Source organism: Agelaius tricolor, unplaced genomic scaffold (genome assembly GCF_023055355.1).
Source record: "Agelaius tricolor isolate 1412-34295 unplaced genomic scaffold, bAgeTri1.0.p SCAF_20, whole genome shotgun sequence".
In the NCBI taxonomy this organism is placed as follows: domain Eukaryota; kingdom Metazoa; phylum Chordata; class Aves; order Passeriformes; family Icteridae; genus Agelaius; species Agelaius tricolor.
Window position 1 is genome coordinate 3,236,900 of NW_027269280.1, and position 22,642 is coordinate 3,259,541.

Consider the following 22,642-nt stretch of genomic DNA (forward strand, 5'->3'; position numbering starts at 1 on the left):
CCCCATCTCCCTCCAGGCACAGGGGCCAATCAGCTTCCCAAGCACGCACTGCAGACACTCACCCTGGGGACCTGGGGCCTTTCCCTGAACAGCAGCTTACAAAGGGATGCCCCAGACACCCAGGACAAATGTCCTGGCATTGAGCAGCAGTGCTGAATGAACTGCAATCACCCACAAGGAACCCACAGCCTGAAACCATGAGAGCAGCAAGTGCTCAGTAACTTTTCCTTCCTTTTCCCTTTCCCTGTGATAATCCCCCTCAGCTTCACTGTATTGTCCATTATTTGTCAGGAGCTCACCGGGTCAGATCTGTGCACACACATTTTATCAGACTGAGGGACAATCCAACATTCCAGAGCACACTAAAACCAAACATTAAACTGGTCACTGCAAATAAGAATTACCACAATGTGGGAGGTGTGGAACTAAAGCAAATGTGGATGCTTCCATCTCTAATCCAAAGAGTGCAACAACTCAGTGCTTTTAACCATGACACAACAGAAAAGAACAGCTCTTGGCAGTGTTTCTGTGTTCCATTTCTGTAGGACTGTGGGGTTAAACACACAGCAGCAGGAACAACTTACCTCTTTTTCATCTCTAATAACTGGTTATTGAGTACTGATCTCTCCTCTTCCAGCTAAAACACAAGTACAGACAGACTCCAGTTAATACACCACAGATTGTTTCCTTGGTGTGATGTATCAGAGCATCATTATCATAAAAGAGACGTGGGAGAGGCTGCAGAGCCCCCAGGTCCTCAAAGCAGCAGATTTTGTACTGGCACAGCACCTGCACCCAAACACAAAGTGCTCAGTGACCAAACCTCAGCTGGTGAGGGCCTGGAGGTGCTTTGTGAGCATTTCCATGTCCTGTGCACACAGCAGAGGTGAGACCAGTGCCAAAGGACATTCCCAGGCCCCCCCAAGAACCCTCTGTGTCCCTGGCCATGGCTTCCAGCCCAGCCCTGGGGAATTGCTGGGTTTGCTGTGCTGTTCATTGCACCACTGCCCCGGATTTGTTACTGCCCCGTTACTCAGAAATGAATTATTGATCCCAGAGCTGCTGCCTGGTGTTTGTTACCACATCCTGAACCTGCAACTCAGTGAGGCCACTCTTGAAACCTGCAAAGCCTTCAGCTGAAATTATTGCTGTTGGTTCTTGGGTCTAAACTGGGATAGGAAATGCAAAGCAACAGAAAGGCCCAACACAGAAACACTGGGGCAAGTGATCTTCTGGAATGGTTTAGAAAATAAGTCTTTTTCAGGCAAATTAATTATTTTTCACCAACTCCTCCTTCCTTCTTATTCAAAGGCCAAAGCCAGCAATTACTGCTCTGAGAACTGTCTGTACCAGCACTCCCTGTGCACAGGCTCCAGGGGGATTTCACAACTGCCAGGGTTCATCCTCAAGGTCAGCAACACATCCATTTATAATGGCAACCCCAGAGCCCTGACAACAGCTCCTGTCCCCGACACAGGGAATTCTTTCAGCATTTGCAGATCCTGAGGTTCAGCACAGAAGGTGTTAAACACGTTTCCTAGAGCAGGCAGGGTGTCTGCCAGCCCCCAGCTCTCAGCTAAATGCAGCTCCCTGAGAGCAGCCATCTCCTCCACATTTCCTGACAAGTTACCTTCTCCTTCCCTGTGCTGCAGTGCTGCTAAACCCTCCAGGTCTGGGATTAACCAGGATTAATCACACAACTCTATTGATACAAAAAATAGATACTAGAAGGGTGTAGAGAGTTTTCTAAAAATAGTTCTTAAAGCAAATCAAGATGTGTCTCTCAAGGCAAGTGCCCACTGTGGGAGAGCAGAGCATCAAGGCACTCCTGGGGGTATGGCCCAGTTTTTCCTGCAGGTCAAACTCAGTCAAAACCCAGTTCCACCAGCAGCACCAGAGCAGCCCCTGATTCCCAGTTTCTGTCTGGTTCCCTGCCCAGAGGCAGCCTGTGTGAACTCCTGACATCTGTACAGGCTGCTGAAAGAAAGGGACAAATATGACAAGTCTGGGAAATGGGACTCCAGGGAGCTGCAGCTTCTCCAGAGCCCCAGTCTGACCCCTGGGTTCCAGGCCCTCTCCTCCAGGAGATTTCCTGAGTGAGGGCACTCAGCTCCTGCCCATCACACTTCCCTGCTGGCTTTTTGGATTCCTTGTCCTCTGCCAGCACTGGCATTTCTCTACAGTCACACTCAGCACCCTCAGAGCAGACCTTGCACACTGTTAATAAAAGATGGGCCAGGTGAGCTGCTGGGTATTTTTACACCTTCTCCAATGAACTCCAAATGCCTGAGCAGGTCTGAGGCTCCCAAAATGCCACAACAAATAATCTGGGGCCAGCAAAGTTCCCCAAGCTCAGTATCCATCTGAATGCGACTCTTTAACTAATTACAATCAGCTAATTATTAATGGATCAATACAGATAAGCTCCAGCAGCATCTTTGGCATGAGACACTTTAACCTTTAGATGTCCAGATAAATCATTCATGACACAGAATTCATTAAACTTGCAAAGTGTGTCACAAGCAGCCACAGATTGTCTAACCCAGTTGACAACACACTTGTTAGAATTTATGTGGTTACCACAGCAACAGCTCCAAATTCCCAATCCTGTGTGTGCCCTTCCTGATGCATTTCACAGGTACCTGCACAGCTCTGCTGTGCTCTGCTTTCCTCCCCACTGCCCAGATTGCTGTGGGAAACCCTTCACTGCCACCATGGACACTCCAAAATCTCCTGGAGGAATCTTTGTGGTGACATTTTTGCTGAACCCAGGGAGCCCAAAGCCTGTGGCCACTGAGCATGGTGTGACAGCAGAGGGGAGGTGTTGGATACCAAAGGCCTCTCCCAGGATTTTGGGAGGCTGAGCTGTTCACCAGATCTCAGAGCCCAAATGCAACGTTTGGGAACTGCAACAGGCAGTGTTCCCACATTCCCCAGCTTCAGATCCATGTTCCAGGAGGGGACACAGTGCAACACAAAGGGCTGAAGAAGGCAAACGGGCTGGGCAGCCAAGCTCCAGCAGCTCCTCCAGGCCCTTGCTCTTGGAGCCATCTCCTCATGGGCAGGACAGGCTGAGCTGAGACAATTCCAGTTTGTGAGGGCTGGATGCATCCCTGTGCATCCCCCATTCCCACACTGCAGCTGTGTGTCCTGGCAGGGACAGGGATCCCTGCTGACAGACCCACAGCCAGCAGGGTGCACACAGCAGGAATCCTCCCCGAGGGCAGCTGCAAACAAGGGAGGTCACAGAGGGAGTGCAGGGACACAGCCAGCCCATGGCTCAGGGTCCCCTCCCTCGGGGCCACTCCGGGTGACAAAATGCAGGAAGATTTGACCAATGCTGCCCAATCCTTCTGGAGCTACAACTCTCCCTGAAAATAACAGGTTGCCTCAAGGACTCTGAAATAATTTAGGAAAGCCTGTGGGAGTGGGGAGCAGCTCCCACTGGCTGTTTGGGATGTGCCCTCCCCACTGTGCTCCTCAGATGGGGAATGAGTCAGTGCTGAGCCCACACGTCTGGGACTCTGCTCCTCCCCTCCAAAGGCTCCTGAGGACCAAGGAGCCTGAGCATTACTCCTGCCAGCAGCTAAAGGGATTTACAAACTAGCCAGGGATGCAGTCACCCATCCTCAGGACTTCCAAACAGGATCCTTGGGGAAAAATCAGCTCTTGGCTTTAAAAATACTGAGCCTGTTGCAGGGTGAAGAGTCTGTGCCCTGTCACGGGGAACAGGATCCCCTCCCTGCACAGGAGCTCTCTCAGAAAGGCAGGACACAAACCTCAGTCTCTGACATCCCTGCTTTTGGATCTTTTGGATGCAATCTTCCACAGATTCCTTCACAGCGTGCCTGTCACTGGAACTGCTTCACAAGAACTAAACCCTCCACATTAGGGGCTGTAAATCCGTTTTATCTTTTGGCAAGTACCACTGACACAAGCTGAGTAACTTGCCCATATTTTAGGATTCCAACAACGTGCTCAGATGTAACAGTAAAAAGTAAAAAGAATTAAGTACCACCAGAAAAATCCCTTGCAGGGGTTCTGTTCCCTGGACCCACGGCCTGGCTGCAGCACAGTGTGAAGTTTGAGCAGACACAAGTCCAGCCAAACAGTTTTACACAGTATTCTGAAATGCATCCTAAATCCTCTTTGTTTTCAGTGGGGAGAGCAGGAATAAGAATTAAAGAATTACATTTCCTTAGTGGTGGATGGACATTTCCACAGTTGTGTAACAAAATCACTCCCGACAGAAATAGCAACTCTCTGTTAATAGACTTGGCTAAAGCACGTTTCATTTCTGCTCATTCCCAAGCCTTCCCAAGTCCCCTTCCCGGGTTATGTAACCTTCTGTCAGCCTGCACTTCCAACCTCCCCGTGCAGGTGGCTTCCACATCTATTCCTGAGCACTCCCAGCACCTCTGCTCCTTTCCAGCCGGGCTCCCCGGGGCTCCCCCCACCCGCGGCGGCCGCTCTACCTTGTGGTGGTGGCTCGAGACCTCGTCCCTGCTCCTGCCCAGCTCCTCGGCCAGTTTCACGTTCTCCTCCTGCAGAGCCTCGAGCTGCTGGGACTTGTGAGCCGCTGCCAGCTTGAGCGCCTCGCTGCGAGCACACAGAGAGCATCGTTACCATGGGAACCGGAGAGAAGAGGGAAAACCGGGGGAGAGAGGCGGCTTCACAGCTCGGCAAAATCCAAACTCCAGCGGGGTCACGGGGCTGGGCATCGGCAACAGCCGCGACAACGCCGGGGACACCGCGGGGACGGGGTGAACCCAGCCAGGGCTCCAGGTACTCGGGAATTCCCACGGGCTGGGATTTGTGCAGGGCAGCAGGGCTGGCAGCCTGGGCTGCTCACTGAAGGGAACTGTGCAGCCAGAGGTAAAATAGAATTGCTTAAAAGCATAAAAAAAGAAAGAAAACTCGGAAAAAAAGGCAACAAAAAAAACCCTTGTTTTTTGACAAACAGCTTTGAGCTCCACATAATTTAACTACTCCCTATCAGCTCTGACATCCAAAAGTGCAGGACCACAGGAAGCAAAACCTGATCTATTCCATTATTTTAACAGACACAAAACTGCAAATGAGACAAAACCAAAGCTGAAGGAAAAAAGGCTTTGCAGCTTTCATCAGCCTTTGTTGCTACTAATGAGTACAGTTCCCTTAAAATACATTCATTTGCAACAAATTTTTAAAAACATTCAGCATGCTGGCTGTAACATGAGTGACTAACAGAAAATCTTTAAGATTTGTCATCTTTTAAAAGGCACAAAAGATACCCTTAATTTCACTGAATAGTAATCTTTATTACTCTTTTGTTTTTTAAAAAAGGAGATGCAGTACTCCTGTGCGCCAATACTACAGACTTGACTGGAATATTAAAAATACTTTTATAACTGTGGGAAGCAGAAGAACCCTTACGTCAGAAACTTATTCAAGCACTCCAAAATACAAGGATCTGTTGGCATATTTAGGCAAAAGTCTGATTTTAGTTCAGCATCTCATAAGACTCTGATTTTTCAACTGTTCCTTTTACCTGGCCTCACCCTGGGAAATGCCCACCCTGATCCCCTGGACTGGAGCAAGCTGCTCTCACCTATTTCCAGCCCTGCTTCCTTGCTGAGGTGCAGCACTAACCCCTCCTCCTCTTGCTTCTGGCATTAAGGCACAGATTATTTGTGGTGTTAATAAAACCCCACACGCAGTACTGGGGTCCCTGAAATGCTCCCGTGTTTGTTGGGATGGCCCTGGGAGCAGCCTCAGGCACTGCAGCTTCCCCTCAGCCTTTCCCAAAGGACCCCCTGGCCCTGGCCCAGCCCCTGCTCCAAGGGCACCACATTCCCTCTGCCCTCCTCACCTCTCACAGCTCCCCTGAGCTCTGCTCTCTGCTGCTCAGCAATCCCTGGCACCAAGCTAATTCTTACTGTCACTAAAACAGGGCAACACACAAAACAACCAGCAAAGATCAATTGAAAACTACACAGGCTTCCCTTTGTCCCCAAGGTCTCAGCTCTGATGATCACAGGCCACATTCAATCTCAGAAATAACAGCATTAACCCTCTCAGAGTGATCAGGGTCCTGAGAACACCTGGTGGGGCTGGAGATTTTCAAGGCAGCATCTCCTATAAATATAAATAAATAAAATCTGCCTGGCAAATTACAGCCCAGTATCTGCTGCCTCTCCCCAGGACCAGAGCAGACATTTCCTGTGTCATTTCCCACGAGCACAGGCAGGAGTTGCTCCTGGAAGGAAACCCTGCCTTTCTCAAAGGGGTCTGTGCAGGTTTTCCAAAGCCACAGCCAGACACTGAATTCTGGGAGCTGGTGGCCCCTGTGCCCTGGTGTCACCACAGAGCTGTCACAAAATGACAGATGGAACTCCAATAATATTAATATAATATTAATTAGTCAGAGCTGCTCTTAAGCTGTCAGCAAGATTCCAGCTCAAGCTCCATGAGCCAAGCAATTCCCTGGGAGCACAGGTGGAAAGTGGTTTGTGATTTAATGCAGGAGACCTCTGAGAGCTGGGGATGTGCAGCCCCTGCAGGGCAGCAGGAACTGGCATCTTTATTCCCTGTGGCACAGCAGCAGCTTTGCTGCAATGAGATTCCACAGGGCAAATTTCATGGTTCCAGATGCTTTCAGTTCATTTGTCTGTGGCCAGTGGTACACATTGTCAAATGTTGGTTTTCAATGAAGCAGCTCAAATAAAGAACAATTAACTCAAGTTTTATATCCCATGTACAGGATTTGGTTTACACCATTTAGGAAATAAATACACAAAAATAAACTTCACAAAGCCATCAATGAAAAATAAAAGCAGAGTCAAGTTTCTATGAGCAAAGCCACCTAAAACTCCAAGTGTACTTGTAATTAAATCAGAATTCTCTTCTAATAAAGATTTTAATATTATCTCGTGCCCTTGGGTGGCAGAACCCTCCAACAAACAAATTGTTTCAAACTATTATCCAAGGATTTCTTTAATTCCCTTCAGCAATTTAGTAGCAACATTCTCATGTCAAGTTTTGCACATGCCAAACATTTGGCAAACAATTTTGACCCAATATCTGCTTTATAAGTCAGGATACCAGAAAGTTGCTGAAAGACAATTAAAAAAAAAAGGTAAATGTACCAACAAAAACGAACAGATTTAACAGTGAAATACTTACAATTCCTTTTTAAGTTCTTCCACTTTCTTGTTCTCCAGATTTAGAAGCTCTTTTGACTTATTAAGTTCCTCTTCATTTTTCAGGTTGTTTTGTTTAAGCATGTCCAACTTAAAGAGGAGAAAAGCCCTCATTACATCAATGAAATCACACAGTTCTCAGGAAACAGCCCTCAGCCAAATGGAGGCTTGAGCTCTTCCATTTTCAATCTTATATATATATATATATATATATATATATACACATCTTTAGCCCCTAAATTAACCCAGACCCAGCCTGTCTGGACTGATGTGTTTGTCCAACAACAGATGTTACAAGACCTCTACATTCAAACAGAGCAGCACAAAGAATTCCAAGCCCACTGGAGAGCAGTTCCCAGGAATGTGGGCTCAACACCCCAAGGTAAAGCCCAAGGCACCTCCATTAACTGCTGCAGCCCTCAGAGCATTATTTGGTTTTTAAATGCAGAGCTTGTTGCTAAAACCAGCTGTCCCCTTGATGTCTATTCCTCTAAGATAACTCATGAATTCTGCTTTTCCATACCTTATTTTCTGAGAGTCAGGAGGGCTGAATGCTGTGCCTGCACCCCAGGAAATGAATTCCTTGCAGAGATGTTGCTGCATGGGACAAAGTGCTGGGCACGGATTTGCTGAGCTCGGGTCCCCCACCAGCAGCTCATGGAGCTGATTTGTTTTCATGCACCACAGAGTGTATTTATTATTACATAACAGATAATCTGCAGCCATTCTCATGGCATTGCAGGACCCTGTGGATTTTTTTAATCCAGGAAGGGAACCCCTCCCACACGAACGTCACCAATTCTAATTCTGCACCGGCAGATCCCGCTGCAATCAGTGGGGGCAGCCCAGCTGCTCACCCCCAGTGCTCACCCCCAGTGCTCTGGCAGTGCTGGACAGCCAAGGGCCAGGGCATCCTCCCCTTCCTCGGGCCCTGGAGCAGCACAGAGTGGTGGGAAGACATGGACAGGACACAGACACCAAAGGGAACTGCTGCACCTCGGACTGACACAAAATACAAAATACAAAATAACCGTGACCAGAAAACCACGTGCATTTCCATCACTCTGTGCTCATCCAGTAATTTTTCACAGTGGGAAAACCACAGAATCTTCTCCTGCCTGTTTCAATTCTCTACAATTCAACAGCTGCTCTCACAAAGCAGGCAAGACTTTTCACACATAAGCATTCAGTGTGATTACTTCATTCTGCAGCTTCTGGTTTGTTTGTCTTGAGTTCTCCAGAGAGGCCAAAGTTTCAATCTTCTCTTTGTGAATGGCATCCTTCTCCTTGGTCACCTGCTCCACTGCCTGGGAAACATCTTCTGCCAGCTTGGCCACCTGGACATAAAGGGAGGTGGGGAAAAAGCCCCAGTTATTCCCAACAGAAACTCTGCCAGCAAAGGATCAACACTTCATGCACAGCTCCGTGGTTTGTCAGCTGCTTCCCAGGTAAGTAAGTTTAAAACTAGGAATTTATTTTGCATTTTGGAGCTGCATGAAGTATAAAATGAACTGAGGATTCAATTCCATGCAGAAACAGATTATAACCCCATGCTCATGTCACATCTGAGCAATTTTAATTCCTGGATTTCTCACGAGCACCACTGTGATTGCCCTCACCTCTTTAGGCAGTAGTAATTCAACAGATATTCACTTCCAACAGCCTGGTGTATTTTCAGAAATATGGAATTACAAAACCTCAAATATTTGGAAAATAATGGAATTGGAGATAAAGCAAATTATTGCATTATTTCAGTGTTGTTCATTATGGCCTCATAAAGGAAATACTTCACAATGATATTAAAATACTTAGGCAGGTGTAATCTATAACATCTCCTGATTCCAATTTGCATTCAATGTGATTTTCTGGGCTTCAAGCCACACAAACTGAAAATCAAAGTATTTTATAAAGAATTTGTTGGTGGTGAATACAAAACACTTCTGTGAATAAAGAGAACCCCAGCATTCTCAACATCTTTCCCTTTCTCTCACACTGCTTTTATCCAATTTACAGAAGCAGCACATTCTTTCATATTTTTGGAGTAACTCAGGTTGGTATTTTGCTGTAATTGCACATAAAATTACACAAAGATCCAATTTAAAACCTTATCTATCACTACTTTAAATTTTATGTTGCAGAGTCCTTCACCAGAAGGAGCTGCTCAACGTCTCCTCCCAGATTCAGGGAACACAACTTCCTTTTATTCACAGTTTATGTTGTTTTCTTGCAACATTCAGCAACAATAGAGGTTTTTGTAGTTAAAAATATTTAAGGAAAAAAAAAAAGTGTCTTTTAGACTCACGGTTGCAACTTGCAACAACCCCCAAGTGCCACACTGAGAGCCCACAAGTGCAGTGTGTTATGCAGTGCTGAGTGTGCAGGGAAGTGAGGGAAGTGCACACAGGACACCAGGGTTAGTGCTCAGGATTAGTAGAACCAGCCCCAGACTTGACTTTAATCTATGAATTTCAATACCTCTGGTTTCTGTACTACTGCTTGGGCCTGGAGAGTCTCAAGTTCTTTTACTTTCAAAATCAGATTTTTCATTTGCTCCTGCAGCATCTGATTTTGGCCCTGAGACTCCAACAATTTGCCTGACAGGTCACTGTTAGTTTGTTCTAAAAGTTTAACCTCCTCATAGAGTCTGTAATAATCCTGGAATAACATCCCCTTCTCCTTCACTAGTCCCTCCTGACTGAGGAGCAGATTTTTCTGCTCCTTCCTCAGGATCTCCAGGTCCTGAAGGTACTCAGTTCCCTCCTTCTCCATCAGCTCCATCTCGTGCTCCAGCACATCCATCTTCCTGGCGATGCCGCTGTGCACGCCGCGGAACTCGGCTGCTGTCCTGGACACGGAGGCAAAGTTACTCTTCAGTCTCTTCATGTTGGCAGTGACGTGCTCCTTCTCTGCACAGATGACTTGTTCCTCTCTCATTATTTCCACCAGTTTCATTTCACATTTTTCTTTCTCCTCAATTAAAAGTGTTTTCTCAGCCAGAACTTTATTTTTCTCTCTCAGTTCTTCTAGCTCCTTCTCCAAGCAGCTGATATTCCTCTGAAGTTCTGTACGTCCCAACAGAAACGATTTCTCGTCCAGTTTTCGAGCTTCCTTTTCCAAGGTTAAGGATTCTTTCACAAGAGCAACCTCTTTGTCTAATTTCTGACACTCCTCCTGCAGCTCATCCCTCTCCCTGGTCAGCATTTCCCTGGCAAAGGAGCAGGTGTCCAAGGAGGACGACAGGACCTGCTTGGTGTGTGCTGCAGCTGCCAGGTCAGCTTCCAGTGCTCTTTTGGCATCCTGGGCCTTCTTCAGGAGATTGGAAAGGTCACATTTACAGGCCATTAACTCTTGATTTTCTACAGTTTTCTTACTGAGTTCTCCCTTCAGGGCTTCAATGGAATTCCGGAGTGTGGCATTCTCTTCAGCCAGAGCATTCCTGGACAAGAGGTCCAGCTCACATTCTCTCTTCAGATCAGAAACTGCCTTTGCACAAGACTCGTTCTCATCAAGAAGCTCCAAGTATTTTGTCTCCAGTTCCTTCCTCTCTTGGAGAAGAGCCTCATTGTGCTCTTCAAACTGCAACAACTTCTGAAGGACAGATTCCTTCTCCAAGGTCAGCTTGTTCACTTTCTCAGTGCAGATTCTCTCACAAAGCTCAGCATATGCTGAGGCCTCCAGAAGCCTCACAGCAGTTGCCTTATTTTCATTGAGAAATTGCTCCCTTTCAGCCAAAAGCCTTTGCTCTGATGAGGAAAGAGCCTCTTTCTCTTGATGTAAGTGATTACATTCCAAACTGAGTGTGTCTCTTGAGGCTTTCATTTCCTCCAGGAGACAAGTGAGGCTCTCGAGGGAACTCTGCAGCTCCTTGGAGTCTTTCGTCGCTTTGGTGAGCTGGGTTTGCATCTCCTCCTCTCTCACTTTTAACACTTGGTTTTCACTGACTGCCTGCTCTAAACTCACTTGCAGCTTTTCTGTGCCTTTGAGGAGCATCTCCTTCTCTTCCTGCAGGCCTGTCAAGACCCTGCCCAGCTCCTCTTCCAGGGCTTTGTGTCTGTCTTGAAGAGCCAAGAGCTCCCCTAGGGCTGACACTCTCTCTGCAGCCAGAGCTGACACTTGTTGCTGGAGCTCCCTTTGGTCTCTGGCCAAGGCCTCACAAGAACTTCCCAGCTTCTGGATAACATCATCTTTGTCTTTCAGAACTGCATCTTTCTCTTCCAAAAGTCTCTTCTGATAACTCTCCAGCTCTTCCCATTCTCTGACGTGTTTCTGACACACCACATCCAAGGCATCTCTGCTGGCCTGAAGTTCCTCCAGCTTTTGGAACAAGGTTAACTCCAAGGACTGGAGAGCCTCGTTTTCCTGAGCTGCCTTCAGCAGCTTTGCCTGCACTGCCTCGAGTTCAGAGAGTAATTTGCTTTTCTCAGAAGCCAACTCTCCCTTTTCTGTGCTCTCCTGCTGGCTTTTGGCCTCAGCTTCTTCCTTCTGCTTTAGGATTCTTTTATTTTCTGCCTTCAGCTCTTCTTGGTCTTGTTGCATTAACGAAATCTTTGATTCCAATTCTTTAAGTTTTGATAACAAGGGACCTCTCTCTAATTTTAAAGTATTCCCCTCCTGTGCCAAAGTCTCTTTTTCTGATATCAAAGCCCTCATCTTGTCTGACATTTGTTCGATTTCTTTTCTGGATGAGGCTAACACAGAGCTTAAGGACTAAAGAAATAAAGTCGGGGAGAAGGGAAAACAAAAATCAAGTCAAGCAGACAAATGAGAAATGTGCTTTAAGGGCAAATAGAGCAACTTAATTTAAGTTTTAAAAGTGTATACACTGACACACAGTGCCTGCTTGAACTCAACTGCTGACAGACACCCCTGTTACATTGCAGAACAGGCATCATCCACAGGAGGTTTTTAGTGGCTAAATAATATTAAAAGTATCATGGTTTAAAGGTTCCTCCATCCAAAATTTCATGTGATTTCTAAAAGTACTCTCAATAAATTGACTGACTGTAAATTGCTCAAAAGAAGAGCCACAGAATGATTTCATGAGACTCTAAGTGAATTAAAATGCAAGGAGTGCTATTAGAAACTGACTTCCAATTCTCAGCTTCACCTCCTCATGATTTTCTCTAAAATATGTTGTCATGATCCCTTTAATTCAAAACACCACAGCAGTGCTGTCAATATTGTGTGTCAATTTATACACTAAATAATTTGCTAAATCAAACAGCAAAGATTATAGCAAATAATTGCTGAGGCATGAAAGCAAGCAGTAAAGTCAAAGAAACGGGAGGAAAAATTAAAATTGCTAAAGTCAAGCTACACACTGAATAGCTTCAGATCATACTACAAAATGAAAGGTGTGTAGCACTTCTAAATGAAGTAGTTCACAATGCATCTTAAAATGCAAGCATATAAAAAACCAGGGAATGACATCTGGCTCCAGCTGGCTGTGCTGAGCCAGATCTAGGAACATAAAATGTGAACTGATATTAAAGAACTGAACATAAAATGTGAACTGATATTAAAGAACTGAACTGATCAACTCTTGTGTAACTGAGAACAGAACTAACAACCAGCTTGTCCTGTGGGCTTCTCCTCCCTAACCCATACCCACATACCCTGGGAAAGCTCAAAACAGAAAAACTACAAAAATCTGGCTATGAAAGCTTGAAGCAGAGAGGAAATGAGTCACTGAGACAGAAAATTTGAACTTTAGGTCCTTTGCAGAGTGACAAAAGCCACTTACTCTGGCCTGCTCTGCTTGTTTCTGCAGCTCCTCAGCCTGGGCCTCCAGCTCGCTGTTTTTCCTCTGAGCACTTTTCAGTGCCTCTTCTGCATCCTGCAGGTTCTGCTTAAACCCTTGGATATCTGCATCATGTTTAGCCACCAGCTCAGAAATTTCTTTTTCATGCTTTGCCTGAAGATCTTTGTACTCATGTTGGCTGCTCTCAATCTGCTTTTTCTGGGGGAAGATAAGAAACGCAGTTCAAGCAGCAGTGGGACCATTTTTCTGCACAGTTTTAGTGCTTTTAAAATTGTTCTTACCATGTCTGTTAAATGATCCTGCAGAGTTTTCAGTTCTGCTTGATGAATCTTGAGAGTTTCCTGCTGACTCTGCTCAGCTTTCTGGGCTGTCTGCTCCACGTTCTCCTCAAGCTGAGCAGCCTTTTCATTTGCTTTTGTGAGCTCGAGCTGTATTTGCTCCAACTGCCTGGAAAGACCAAATGGGAGAACTTCACTTTCTGCTGACAGCACCACAAGCACAGGGATGGAAGAGCCAAGATTGTGCTGGAGTTCTGTATTCTGAGCAAGCATTTAGAAAGAGATTTCATTGTTTAACAGACAGTGCTCTGCTAAACAGGGAAGGTCAATACTCCCCCCAGTATTGTACATACAATTTTTATTTGGGAAAACCCCCCCACATTTTCTCTCACAAAAATGTGACCCAAGTCTTTTATATATCTAAATAAACTGAGTTTATCAGGTAATCAAATAATCATGAAGCACAATCACAAAACAGTCTGGATTATTCAAGAGGTCATTTACTGTGGGCAATGAGAAGCACCTTATGTAAGAATTTTGGAATTATCAGTGTTGGATGCTCTTCAAACCACTCCCAGGGGACTGTTTTGATTGATTTAGTTTGCTAGAATAAGCTCACTTGTCAAATCAATGTGACACTCAGGAGCATCTTGTTGAGATATTTACAGAAAAATGAACTGAGAAGCTGGCAGTGTGGGGTGGAGGTGTGACAGTGATCAAATACCTTTCTTTGAGCCTCAGCTCATCGTTCATCCTTGTCAGCTGGGCAGAGCTGTCTCCTGATGACTTCATGATCTCTGCAATGTCATTTTCAAGTTTGGCTTTTGCTTCCATCAGCTGCTGCTCCCTCTCTTCTCGCTCCCTCAGCTTCCTCTCCATCTCTGAGCAAAACAAAGGTGGTTGAGCTGTAAATTCTAGAGGAAGGGTATGCAAAGAACAGCTGGAGAACTGTAAAGAACTAAAACCAGCAATACTGATGCTCCAGACCTCACAGATCAACCATTTAAAAAGAAAAATGATGATTGATTGAACTGGTAACTGCAGCAGAAGGTTGAGGACTCTTCAGCAAAGAGCAGCTGGACATGAGCCCCTTGTTTCAGAAGGGATTCCCTGCAGGCCATGAGATGTTGGTACAAGTTCTGCTGTCTCAGAGGGGAAGGAAGCAATGGAGGAAGAGACCTGCAGGTCTTGCAGGTGAAGTCACTCATCAGCTGCTCAGCACAGCAGCAGAAAATGAACAAGGAAGGGAGCACAGAGCTCCAGTGAAAAAATGCCTGAGGGCAGGGCAGGCACTGCCAGGGGCAGGGGCAGCCTTGGGGTCACTTCTCCCAGGTTTGCTTGAGGGCACAAATCCCCTGCCCTGGTTTCACAGAGATCTGAAGGGATGGAAGGTACAGGAAAGCCTCCCACAGGCTCCAGAGCACAGAGCTGATGCCTTTCCAGAACATTCCACTTCATCCCTTCCTTACCAGTCAAACTGGACTTGAGCTGCTCCAGTTCTGAAGACATGAGTGCAAACTGCTCTTCTTTTTGGTTCAGCTTCTTCACCGTTTCTAGGCAAGTAAAATTTGGAAAACAAAGTTAGCAACTACTTGAATGCAGACAATTCTCCCTACTTGCAAGGTATGTCATCCTTCAGAGAGGCTACAAATAATCCTGCCCTTTCCACAGCCCCTGAAACTGCTGGGACATCAGCTGTGAGCTTCAAAGTGTTTAAAAAAGCCATTTTGTTGGCATTTCATTGCTGCAGCTTTTTACTTCTCTGTTTATTTTAGCAGCACATACCTTGCATAGCTTGTTGAACATTCTCTGCTTCATCAGCTGCATTAGTAAATTTTTCTTTCTGAAAAATTGATAAAGACTTAAGGTAAGGCTTGGTAGGAACAGAACAATTCAACCACTGAATTTGTATTTGGTATTTTTCATGTACAAATAGAACAATCTTTGCTCCTATCATAAACAGATCTCAAGTTTTTGAGTTACAGCTCAGCACAGATCTTCCCTTGCCTTGGCTGCAAGTCCCTCAACATTTCAAGCAACTTCTCCATCAGCTGCCAGATTCCAGGGTGGGAAACAAGAATTTGGGTTTTCTACCCCTGCTGCTCCCAGGCTGCACTGGGGACACCTGGGAGCCATCTCCTACCAGGGCTCTCCAGTTTTACCAGCAGGAATTGATGCCAGACAATGAAGAAAAGGGAGGATTTTCAGGAAGGCAAGTGAGGCTCTTCCACCAAGTTTGAATATTTACTATTGGCATGGAAAGACCAAAAATCCCAGTGGTACTAATGCCAGTGTAGCTCCTCAGGGAAACCCCACCAAGAACACCCAAGTGTTTGGAAATGTATTTAAATGAGAAAGGTCTTTTAAAACCATTTACAAGAAGTGTGTAGCAAGTATTAATTGGCACAACAGCTACAATAAAGGGCCATTAAGTGTTCCTAAATTTAAACTGCTGCTGCTTTTGATTTGGTTTAATTTTATCTGCAATCCATAAATAGATGAGTTCTCTTTAGACAAAACACCTGATAAAGCAGGACTGAGGTGAAATGCTCTTTTTATTCTGAGGAAGGTCCCATCAGCCATGAACCCTTCCCATTTTTTCCTTGAGTAAAACACCTTGGGAAGGCTTTGCTCAGAGCTGATCCACAGGACTTCCATGACACTCTCACCATGAAACCCAAAATCCAAAGAGTAAAGTCAAAATTTTGGGGTATTACTCACCAAAACTTGAAGTTCCTTTTCCAAAGAATCTTTAACTTGATTTACTGCACTCAAGTTTTTCTCAAAGTCAAGAAGCTTTTGCTCTTTGCCCTGCAGTTCTTTGGCCAGATTACTGGCCTAACAAAGGTGATGAAATGGAGTAAAATAAAATGAGAAACATGAAAGAAAAATTAGGAAAATTAAAAGGTGAATCTGAAAGAAATAACTGTAATATCAAAACACTCTAAGATGAAAAAGAAAAAAAAAATTAAGAAAAAAACATGATGGGTTAATTGAGTGAAGCTGATTTCCACTGATGACTGCATACATCACAGCACTAATTGCATCTTGGAATAGATTTGAAATCATTAAAATTTAGTTTTTCTGGCATTAATTGTGAATACATTATTTAATGACAGACATTTTTGGATACTATCACAATTTCAAAGTTTCAGCATTAGTTCAATCAGTGGTTTTGGTTCTTTATTGTTTTCATTCTTTGAACTGATTGATTTGTGCTTCAATTGGCTGATCAGATCAATACACACACACAGGGAGGGAATCTCTGTACCACACCCAGTGCAGAAATCCACTGTGGCCTCAAAAAAGAGTCAAAGGTAAAAATTTGGTATCTTGGAACCACCTGTGAAGAGTTTAGGGAAGCTTTTTCCAGTTATTTCCCCACTACTCTTGACTACCATCAGCTTTACAGAGGTTTCATCCAAACCCAAGGAAAATCCTGCACCAAGTTGCAGCCTGTGCCCCAAAGTGCTGTCAAACAGTGCCAAAAACTTCCCTGCAGAGCCTTGGTCTAAAGAAAAGTTCTACCAGGATTTTCTGTGCCTTCTTTTATTTTAAAAGCCTCCCCCACCACCTTGTCAGAGGAGGGGAAAGGTCATGGAGGAAATGTTTCCCCACTGGGTCCCAAGTCCCCCTTGTCTATCCCCAAAGGTTAAAGCCTTTTTCTGTGGACCCTTCTCCCAAACAAGCCAACAACTCTTCCATAACAGGAAGATTTCAGCACAGACATGCCCAAATCTGCAGCAAGGAAGTGCAGAAGGAATTTTTTTTCCTTCTGCTGATTGGTGCAGGTGGAGCAGCAAAACCTGTTGAGACAGGACCCAGTTACTGCTCCTCTACACCTCCTCAGATGGTCCCAAGATACACAATCACTACAACTCCTTTTTTCTGTGATGTATTTCTTATGGCAGATTAAAAGGGTACAAATGTAAAATAAAAGCAAAAGCAAATGAAAAGGATGGATGTTGATACAAACCTGGCTAATTCCATCACCCTTTTCAGTCTCTAAAGTCTGAATTTGTTTCTCAGCTGCCTCAAGCTGCTTGCTAAGTTTCTCGATTTCCAATTTACCTTCAGAATTGGCTTTCTCAAGTGCAGCAAGGTCCAAAAGCTTTTCTTCAGCAGCTTTGATCTGTGGTGTAAGACTATCAATAACTTTGGTTTGTTCATTGTACTTGGCTTGCAGTACCTCTAGCTCCTTTACCTTTATCTCAGCTTCCTGCAATTTGTTTAAAGTGTCTTCCATTTCTACTAGGTGCTGATCTTCCACACTTTCCAGTTTGCTCTTCAGGCTTTCCAGGTTTTGCTCTTTCTCCTCCGTGACTGCCACCAGTTTTGCTTTCAGGGACTCGATCTCTTTCAAGTGCTGAGATCTCTCATTCTCCTGCTTCAGTTTTAGATTTGCCATTTCATTCTCATAGTCTAATTTCATCTTCTCAATCTGAGTCTTTAACTCAGCGAATTCTGCTGTCTGAGCCCCAACACCTTTGCTGAAAGAAACTTTCAGCTCTTCCATTGCTTGCTGATGGGAGGCAATTGCAGATTCCAGCTTGGACTTCCACAGCTCAATCACGTCAGAATTCTCCTTGTTGGCGTGGTCAAGCTTGCTTTTCAAGGATTCATTTTCCTTTGCCATTCTCTCATTGGAAGCTGAAAGGGACTTGATCTCTTTCTGCAAGGCTTCCTCACTAAGGCCAAACTTCTCTTTCAGAGAGTTCATCTCGTTCTGGTGTTCTTTGCCAGCTGCTGCCATTTTTTCTTGCAAAGAGCTGATTTCTTGTAGCAGGGAGAGAGAAGTGTCCACGTCGTCGATGTGTTTGCTGGAATCCAGCCTCCCTCGGAGCTCAGCCACCTCCTTCACCCTCAGTGCCAGGTCCCTCTCCAGCTCCATGATCCGGGACTTCTCTGACACTGTGGCCACCTATGATCAACAGCATTTTAAGAAAAGAAGAATTATAAAATATACATTTCATACAAAGACACTCAGGCCTTGCTGAAAAGCTTCCAGTGAGCGTTGCAAATTGCTTCAGAAAGGGAAAAATGTCCACAGTTCATGTGACAAACATCTTTTATAGCCTATAAACATAGAATTTACTAAAATTTGTTCTTCTGGTAGTATCTAGAAATAATTTGCTAAAAAATTTCCAAGGCACCCTGATGGGTATTATCAATGATTAACAAAATGTTCCTCAGAACCATTTTAAGGCAGACTGGAAAAGAATGGAGAACCTTGAGGTCTTTGTTGAAATAATTCCTTCCAAATTCATCTCACACCAGCTACAAGACTGTCAGAAATTGATAAACACATTTTGAACTGATAAATCCCTTCTATATCTCCTTCTCTCTGAAAAAGTGTCCTGGCACTATCTGAGCTTTTCACTGACTGTTGGAGCAGTTTTTGCTAGAGAAAAGCTCCCAGAATTAATTCTAATTAGGAAGTTACTGCTTTGACCTCCTGGAAAAGATATTACTTACCCACAGCTGCCCTTTAAAAGTACTTATTACACATTAAAATGTTGGTTTTATATTCATCCTGGGTTTTTTATTCATCCTACCTGACCTTCAAGAGAATCCCCATGTGTGAGTATGAATATGTGTGTGTGTGTGTATCTATTTCTCTTTAAGAATTGACATCTGCTGAACTTCTGACTTGGTACCAAGTATGTCAGTAATATTCTGACAGGCAGCAGTATTACTAATTACTGGGGTAATCATTAAAAGATTATGTCATTGGTGGGAAAAAAGAGCTAAAAAGCCACTGCAAACTATGATTTAGCAAAGCAAATAGTGCAGCAGCTACTGAAGAGCTCAGAAACCAAGCCCCAAATCCTCAGTTTGTGTTAAAAGGACTGGCATGTTCAATCTTAGTTTTTTTGGGTTTAATGAACTCTGCTAATTTTTAAAATGAGCTACTGAATGTTCCCTTCTGTCAGCTCACGATCCCATCCTGCTACTTTTGGATCCAAGGGTTACTTTGGCAGTGTGAAGACATCTTACCTGAGTTCTTGTACGAGTCACATGTCCAGGCACACACACACACCCCATGGAAGCTCAAAATTAATCCTAATTTTTTACAGTGTTGCAGCTCTGGCTACGGCAGGAGCAAGGACCTGTTGCAGCAGGTGTCACCCCCGGCACTGTGCCATCAGAAATCTTCCACAACACAGATCAGGCTCGTTATTCAAACAGGGAAAACCATTACCCTAGTGTCTTCTAACTCCCTCTGGAGTTTGTCAGCTTTGGTCTTTTCAAAGAGCAGGCTCTGTTCAAGCTCCTTAATGCGGGCATGCTCCAGTTTGGTCTGCGTCTGTTAGTGGAGAGGGAGAGGAAGAGAACACAACGGTGCCACCATCACATGCCAGCACAAGAGGAGGAGCCACATGCAGGCCGTGCTGCCAGAGCCTTTAACAGGTGAGCAGAGAGGATGCAAGGGGGGGAAATGGACGGGAAAATGCTATGGATGAGGAGGATGGGCTGAAGGTGTGAATGGATGGGCGTGTAAAAATGAAATCAAATGTGTAAAATAAATAAATAAATAAAAGGAACAGCAAACGGAGAAATGGGAACAAAAAAAAGTTTCATGCAGCTGAGTAGAAGTTATTTATCAGTACATGAAGTTTTCAGCACAAATTAGAATAGTTATGTCAAAAATATATATATGTGCATATATATCTCTTCCTGTTCTACCAGGATGGTAAATCCCTTTCCTTGTCATCCCACTACCCTTTCCTTTAATGCCTTTGGCTGATTTTATAAAAAAATTACTTATTAACAAGGGGACAAAAATTCTCCACTGAAGCTCATGTGACAAATCAAAACTTTAACTTTCTTTTTTTGATAGTAGCTGTCTCTAAGTCTCAGCCATAAAAATGCTTCTGGCCAAGAGCTGGGAACATGAAGGCTCCTCTGTCACTATGGTTTGAATTATCTGAACAGAAATAGAAAGAGAAGGGTTGTCTGTAACTCTAAAATCCTCCTCTTTTCCCCCCTCTTCTCCTCTTTCAGGAAGGAAGCAAGCAACAAGATTCCTCAAAACCAGATAAAAAAGTGAAAAATCAGCCTGGTTGCTGTGCAGTTATGGATGTCTAAATATATTGAAGAATATGTGGAAGTAAGAAAAAAGAAAGATCTTTGGAATTCTAACAGGTTCCTAAAGAGATGTAGGACACAGATGAGAACCCAAGTGAGCAGGTACCTCCTGCTTTTTGCTCACAAACAGAATTTTTAGCAAGAACACAGAATCTTTGATATTCTGGCTTGATATTCAGATAGTCCCTGAGGCCTGCAAGAGAGCCTGAAGTTTGGCAGGTGCAGGGAAAGTCCAGCAGGTAATTCAAACCTGACCTGCACCTCTGAAGTAGGGAAGAGATGAAAGAGAAATATAAAGATGGGGATGAGCTCCTTTTCTGCTTCTCCAAACACAGAATTCCTTGTGGCAGCAGCAAGTTCTTCCTTCCCAAAAGCACCCAGATATCCAAGTTTTTAAACAGCTGAAAATAGTTGCCCATGTTTCTATGGAGTTCTTGATCCACAAACACTTGAAAGTTGCTCCTCAGATCTGCTGATGTTTTCATTCTGCAGCAGATCTGTTTCTCTCTCAGTGGAAGATCCTCAGGGTGTGACAGGCAAAAATGCTCCAAGAACACAGATTATTGGTTTTCCTGCCCATAGCCTTTGAAAATGGATTTAGGTATTCTAAGGGAAATAATATTTAATAAGTGGCTACAATTCAGTTTTCTCTCTGACATAGGTCAGTATTAGTTTTGATCCACAGCCAGATTTTAATTAAGTCTGAAAAACAATCTGCTTTAAAAGATGGAAATTCAAACCTTACTTGCTCTAATTCACCAAGGGGATCTACTAAAACCCAAGAAATCCCAAATCTCATGGTTACAGAATTCCCCCTGTGTGCCTTTGGAATATGCAACCTTATGGTTTTTTATGCTACATAAAACCCAAACTCTTTGATCCTTAATTTTATAGACAGTGCTTTCCTGCCTCAAAGATCAGACAGACCATCACTGATTACTTAAAACTTACTAGGTTTATTGAAATCCCATCTCTTATATCCTATAAAGGCAAGCAAGTTAAAATCCTGCCAAAATGGAAATACAAAGATTAAAAAGAATACTCCAGAGATCTTTGTTTGACACCTTTTTCCCAATTTAGAGATGAGAGATTATCCTTTAATCAAATCTGATCTCCAAGGGACAGATTCCAGATTTACTGAGGTAAAAATCACTGCAAAATTTTGAACTGCTCATATTTCTCTCCTGATGATGTGGAAAGAAATTCTCACTGATAATGGGTCTCTTTGAGGAAACTCAGAACTGAGAAGAGAGAGTACCCCAAAAAGAAGAAAATTTCATTGCAAACCTTAACTTGGATGGAAAAGAAAAGCAGGAAAGAAAAAAAAAAACAGACAACAAAGCCAAAGGAATCATCTTCCCCTTCTCCAGAGCTCCCCAATCAGGGAGGTGATGTGGAAATGGGATTCTGACTCTGCCTTCAACCTCCCAGAATTCCACCCAAACTTGGAGGCTGCACATCAGCATTTGCAGCACCTCTGTGCTCTGGCTATTCCTTCCCTCCAGAATAAACCTCCCTGTGGCATTCTCCATCCAACTGGGAAATTGTGCTGAGGCCATAATTCCTGACATCAGTTCTAGGATGGGGCAGGGCAGCCCCCGGTCCCCTCGTGCTGGGACACAACCACAGGACAGCACCAGGGTCAGCCTGGAAAGTCTCCCCTGGGGAGTGAAAATGCCCATTTTTAATGGAAACATCAGAACAGGGAAGTTAGGAGAAAAGATGGGATCAAAGAAGGAGCACACAAAACCAGAGAAAGGAAGGGCACATGCAGATTTATTTCTACCAAAGCATCGGCCTGATGGGGAGACTGGAGGAGAAACAGATCCCTGAGGGATCTCTGCAAAGGGAACCCCTGAGGATGCACAGCAGGATCCAGTTCTAGTCTTGAGAACTCCCTGTCTTGGCTGGGGATGCAGCAGAAGAGGCAGCCTGAGATAAATTTACCTTTAAAATTCCACTATTCTGAGCTGGGGAAGCAAGAGGGCTCCTCAAACATCTCACATGGCCATTTCTGTTATCAAGTTACACATTTCTCCCACAGAATTTGAAGAGCAGCTACATAAGGATACAGTAAAATCAGACAGCTTTGTAAAGTAATTGTTCAGATGGTTTTAATCATCTCTCCCCTTAGCATTTCATACAGAAAAAGGAAACAAATATGGGAAGATGAAGAACAGACAGATTTTTTTCCCTCAGAAAAATTGTAATCTATTGAACAGCAGCAGGATCTCATAGGAGAGCAGGCAGGATTTTGTGAAGAAAACAGCTAAAATCCTACATTTAAATTAAGGCCACTGCAGGATGCTGGTCATGTTCTGCAAGCTCCTGGA

General features: G+C 44.3%; 2 protein-coding genes across 10 annotated transcripts in view; both read right to left on the reverse strand.

Annotated features, from left to right (window-relative positions):
* LOC139598561 (CAP-Gly domain-containing linker protein 1-like) overlaps positions 1-22,642 on the reverse strand; it is a 58,661-nt gene that overhangs the window by 6,568 nt on the left and 29,451 nt on the right. For 5 of the 9 annotated variants that reach the window (XR_011681942.1, XR_011681940.1, XR_011681941.1 and 2 more), the window contains 12 exons: positions 19,423-19,527; positions 17,197-18,141; positions 15,942-16,058; positions 15,006-15,063; positions 14,690-14,773; positions 13,945-14,101; positions 13,224-13,389; positions 12,925-13,140; positions 8,381-8,518; positions 7,165-7,271; positions 4,476-4,599; positions 585-637 (listed from right to left, as the gene is read on the reverse strand). Coding sequence is in view for 2 of the 9 variants with exons in the window: in XM_071445086.1 (XP_071301187.1) it covers positions 585-637; positions 4,476-4,599; positions 7,165-7,271; positions 8,381-8,518; positions 12,925-13,140; positions 13,224-13,389; positions 13,945-14,101; positions 14,690-14,773; positions 15,006-15,063; positions 15,942-16,058; positions 17,197-18,141; positions 19,423-19,527 (2,270 nt within the window). In the remaining 7 variants the exon portion in view is untranslated. The remainder of the gene's footprint in view (positions 1-584; positions 638-4,475; positions 4,600-7,164; positions 7,272-8,380; positions 8,519-12,924; positions 13,141-13,223; positions 13,390-13,944; positions 14,102-14,689; positions 14,774-15,005; positions 15,064-15,941; positions 16,059-17,196; positions 18,142-19,422; positions 19,528-22,642) is intronic. The other 4 variants (XR_011681945.1, XR_011681944.1, XR_011681946.1 and 1 more) reach the window with 3 other exon arrangements.
* On the reverse strand, positions 8,660-12,018 carry LOC139598480 (trichohyalin-like). The gene has a single exon (XM_071444911.1). The coding sequence runs from the start codon at positions 11,841-11,843 to the stop codon at positions 9,636-9,638; it is 2,208 nt and encodes a 735-aa protein (XP_071301012.1). The 5' UTR covers positions 11,844-12,018; the 3' UTR covers positions 8,660-9,635.

What these genes read in the sequence shown, in the direction of transcription:
- LOC139598480 (XM_071444911.1), bottom strand. Translation starts at nt 11,843, where the DNA reads ATGTCAGACAAGATGAGGGCTTTGATATCAGAAAAAGAGACTTTGGCA.